The sequence below is a fragment of the Orcinus orca genome, chromosome 16 (genome assembly GCF_937001465.1).
Source record: "Orcinus orca chromosome 16, mOrcOrc1.1, whole genome shotgun sequence".
Taxonomy (NCBI): domain Eukaryota; kingdom Metazoa; phylum Chordata; class Mammalia; order Artiodactyla; family Delphinidae; genus Orcinus; species Orcinus orca.
Window position 1 is genome coordinate 31,057,729 of NC_064574.1, and position 4,515 is coordinate 31,062,243.

General features: G+C 52.7%; 1 protein-coding gene across 2 annotated transcripts; it reads left to right on the plus strand.

The window, feature by feature from the left end:
* On the plus strand, positions 1–4,168 carry AP5S1 (adaptor related protein complex 5 subunit sigma 1). Of its 2 annotated transcripts, XM_033415802.2 has the most exons (4): positions 1–477; positions 1,032–1,086; positions 1,183–1,737; positions 3,035–4,168. In XM_033415802.2, exons 3-4 carry the CDS (start codon positions 1,565–1,567, stop codon positions 3,459–3,461), a joined length of 600 nt encoding a protein of 199 aa, XP_033271693.1. In that variant the 5' UTR covers positions 1–477; positions 1,032–1,086; positions 1,183–1,564; the 3' UTR covers positions 3,462–4,168. The 2 variants fall into 2 exon arrangements, with proteins under 2 accessions (XP_033271693.1, XP_033271695.1); XM_033415804.2 differs by lacking the exon at positions 1,032–1,086 and having other exon boundaries at positions 1,549–1,737.
* The last annotated feature ends 347 nt before the right edge of the window (positions 4,169–4,515 follow it).

Consider the following 4,515-nt stretch of genomic DNA (forward strand, 5'->3'; position numbering starts at 1 on the left):
CTTCTTTCCCGGAACTAAAGCCCAGCAACCTGAATTTTAACAGTGATTCCCACGCACATCGGCCAGTTGGAGACCTCGGCCCTGCACCTTCAGACCCCGCCTCTTCCGGAAAGGCCACGCACGGGGTCGGGCGCCCCCTCGTGGCTGCCAGGGGAAGTGGCCTGGGGCTCGACTGGTCTAGGGCTTCGAGTGGAAACCCCGCGTACCCAGTCAATGAGTGACCAGTGTGGGCCGCGCCGTGAACCCGGAGCAAGGGGCTTTTGGTCCGACGGTGAAAGTCGCCTGAGCCCGAGGTCCAGGTGTCGGAAGGCCACCCACGCCTCGAATCCAGAGCACAGCTCGGGATGTGAGGCCCCGCCCACCCTGAGCGCGTCACTCTCGCGCGCGCGCCCGCTACTGGCTTGCGCAACCACCATATCTACCCTTTAGCCGAGTGAAGTGGCTTGTTAGTAGAAGTCCGTGTGCACGGAAGAAAAGGTGAGTGTCTCGCCTCGAGGACAGCGGCCCGGGGTTGCAGGGCACACTCAGTCCAGGGTGCCCCCTCCTTAGGCTTGGCTAGCTGGGGCAAGCAACTACAGTCCCCCAGAGGCACAGCGCCACAGGGTTGCGCGAAGTAGTGACGTAAAATGTCTTGGCCGCTACCATTTCTCTGTTGGGGGTTGGGGGGGGGACGCGGTGGCGAAGGCTGATGACGGCTCTGATTGCGGGTAGAGGGTCGCGGGAGGTCAGTCTAGGTCTCCGAGCTACGGGTTTCAAAGCGCTGTCGCGAACCTTCCTGTTTAACCAATTTAAACTCACGATCTATTTACCCTTAGCTACAGATATCTGCTTACCGTCTACCCGCTGCCTTTCACCCCCGGGCTGGTCACTGAGCCAAACACCATTATTATTACTATTTCTTGGTCTTTATTTTGGCGTCATCTCAAGCTTACGGAAAATTTCAAGACTGTTCTTATAAAGAACTCCTGTATACTTAATTTTCCAATTAAGTTAGTTGCAGCTATGATGCCCCTTTACCTCTATATTTATAGGTACTTCAGTGTGTATTTTCTAAAAACAAGGACATTCTCCTACATTCAAAATCAGGTAACATCGATCTATTACCTAACCTGTAATCCGTACTTAAATGCTTCCAGTTGTCCTAGTAATGCCCTATGTTGAAACTACCTTTTTCTCTGCCAGGGCTCCTATCTGGTATCGCAGGATGCATTCGACTGTCTTTTATCTTTGGCCTCCTTCAGTCTGGAGCAGCTACCCAGTGTTCCTTGACTCTGATGACTGACATTTTTCAAGATTCCTGGCCGGTTGTTTGTAGATTTGGCTTTGGGGTTGTCTAAGATATCTTAGCTGCTAGACTCCTATGGACAGAGTTGGTGCTGACCACATTCAGAGGCTGGGCGTGTGTCTTGGGTGACTGAGGAGGACCAGCGACCAGCCACACCAGCCTCCAGACACACTCCCAGGCCTAGCTAGGCCAGACCTTTTCTGTGGTTGCCTCCCCTCTGGGGTTTTGCACTCATCTCACTGAGGTCTCTGGCTTTCCTGTAGCATCCATCCCAGAGCCATGGTCCATGCCTTCCTCATCCACACCTTGCGGGCCACGAAGGCTGAGGAGGGCCTTTGCCGAGTGCTTTACTCCTGCTTCTTTGGTACAGAGAATTCACCCAATGACGCACAGCCACATGGTGCTGAGAGGGACAGGCTTCTCCGAAAGGAGCAGATTTTGGCCGTGGCCAGGTAACACAGTCCAGCCCATTGAATACACACTGATTATGATAGGTTTTCTGGGGGGCACAGAGAAACAGGAGGACTAAGAAGCAGAGAGAAAGTTTTAGAGTAGTGCTTTCAAAGAGTCTTCCACAGTTGTCACAAGTATTATATGAAAAAGAGTTAAAGACATAATAATGCTATTATCATCATCATTTATTATAGTTAGCATTTATGGTAATTTTTTTGTAGTTAGCATTTATTGACCTGTATGTACTAAGCATTTTATGTTCTGAGCATTTCGTGTATATGAACTCAGTTTATCTTTGAAACAGTCTTTTGAGGTAGGTACATTATCCCCACCTTACAGATGAGTAAACTGAGCTACAGAGAGTTAAAGAAATTTAACCTGTCTAAGATTATGCATCTAGAAAGTGAAAGAGTTGGGATTTGAGTGTAAGCAGTACAAATTAAATATGCTTTGCAGTGCAGGACTTTTCAGGGCCCTTAGTGTGCCTTTAAGCTTTATGAATCTCTAAGGAGGAGAGAGAATGTGGTTTATGGGAATCTGTGCCAAGAGCCTCCCAAAAGCCCAGGATCCACAGGGTACAGTTGGGAAACACTGTTCTAGATGGGATGGCTGACCTTGGACCTTCCCCTCCCAGACCCAGTCTGAACCAGCAGGTACCAGAATCTCCTGGCCCCTCTGTGTTTTGGGTGGGGAGATTAACACTCTGGGGCAACCCTGGGCCAGCCTCTTGTTTCTCTCTTTGTTCTGCTGGGCTTCCTCCCCCTTATGTGGCACAGAAAACCAAACGTGTCTTTAAGAGCAGCCTGTACATGGCCCAGATTGGAAGGTGATTCATGAGAGATAAGAGAGTAATTTCAAAAGCTGGATGTCCAAGTGCAAGGTTTTTCTTTTTTATTTGGAGAGGGCTGCAGGATGGGGTGAGGGTGGAGAGGTTGGACAGCCTGGGTTGGACATAGCTTTTACTCCGCTTCTCATCTCTTGTTGAGATGTTGAGGAGGCCTCTGTGAAGCAGGTAGGGGCAGGATCTTCATCCCCTGGTGCCTTTTCCCAGCCCGAGGAGCTGTGTTCAGAACCTGCCTTCTCTTGGCCACATGGAGTGAAATGGTTCAGGGCCTGGAGGCTGGAGCCTGGATTCCCATCTGGGCTTATGCTCCCTGCTCTGTGGCCCTGGGCAGGTCACTTCACTTAGTCTTTCTGGGGCTCAGTTTCTGCATCTAGTTATGGGGATAATGGCAGCTCCCAGCTCCAGGGGTGGTCCTGAGGGTGACAGGTCAGTGACCCACCTATTCTCTACAGGCAGGTGGAGTCCATGTGCCAGCTGCAGCTGCAGGCATGCGGCCGGCCTGCTGTGGACCTGCAGCCCCAGTCCTCAGATGACCCAGTGCACCTGCGTGAGTCCCCATGTGGGGCCTTCCGCCTGACGGCAGGGGACCCTTTCCAGGAGCCTCGGACAGTGGTGTGGCTAGGTGTGCTCTCATTAGGCTTCGCCCTGGTGCTGAATGCCCACGAGAACCTGCTGCTGGCAGAGGGCACGCTTCGACTGCTGGCCCGCCTTCTCCTTGAGCACCTCCGGCTGCTGGTCCCCACTGCCAGCCTCCTGCTGCGGGCTGACTACATCGAGGGCATCCTCACCCGCTTCCTGCCCCATGGTCAGCTGCTCTTCCTCAATGACCAGTTTGTCCAGGGTCTGGAGAAAGAATTCAGTGCTGCCTGGCCCCGCTGACCCCTCAATGGGATGGGACTCCCTAAGAGGGCAAGGAGGGAGGATGGGGATAGACGGATATACAGCCAGGTAAAATTTGGCATCTGCCTCCTTCCCAGCCTCCTCCCAGCTCTGGTGTGCTGCCACACCCAGGACAAATGGTTGGGACAAGCTGGCAGAAAAGGGGGCCGGGGAGAGGGTAGAGAGGAGGAATCACAGAGCTTCCTATGCCTAGAGTGACCTCGTGACTTATTCAGACTGCTGCAGCGGGCCAGCCCCACTTGTCCTTGACCCCACTTTCTCCCATCCCTGCCAGCCAGCCCCAAACAGTCCACCAGCCACTAGTGCTGGGGCAGTAAGGAACGGCCGCTTGGAACTCAGCCCACTTTCTTCCAAACCCATAGTCATCGCAGTGCAAAAGCAGTCTCTGAGATTTCGAGGGTCAGGGAGCTGGCTTCTGCCTTTGCACCTACTTAGGCGCCATCATCAAGGATTTTGTTAGCGAGGGCCTGCTCAGTGTCCAGCCCCACCACAGTTCACAAAGGTGTGAGTTGTTCAGCAGAGAGGCTCCATAGCTCCTTTTGGCCCCAGCCCATGCCCACTGGCAGCCATGAGATAATCATGGGCTTACTTTGTCTGCAGGGAGAGAGGGTGGTGGTGGGTGAGAGAGGTCTGATGTTGTCCTTCTCAGTTTGAATTAAAAGCACTGAGTGTGTGATTTCATCCTCTGTTTCTGTGAGTTTGATTAATTCACGTCTTTTCCTGTGCCACTCTGAGCTGGGTGTCTGAGCCTTCGTGGTCAAGTATGTCCCCAAGAGACTTCTTGGGAGGTTCTCCACCTCTTGTCCCCCTCATCACTTCTGTCTCCTTAAATGCCTCCTTCGGATGGTAGCACTTGCTTCCTCTACCAAAATGTGGTGGGTTGGTGTGGATCCCTGAGAAGCAGAGCCTGAGACAAGGATTAGGTACAAGCAGTTTATGTTGGAGGTGATCCCAGAAAGCACTGGAAGGGGTGGCAGACCATACAGGTGTGTTATCAAGGGTAGGTAGGGAGCTAAGTGCACTAAGTGCCCCT

Excerpts from the sequence above, each read along its gene's own strand:
- AP5S1 (XM_033415802.2), top strand. The coding sequence starts at position 1,565 with ATGGTCCATGCCTTCCTCATCCACACCTTGCGGGCCACGAAGGCTGAG. Across the intron at positions 1,738-3,034 it reads CAGATTTTGGCCGTGGCCAG|GCAGGTGGAGTCCATGTGCC; the intron begins GTAACACAGTCC and ends TATTCTCTACAG.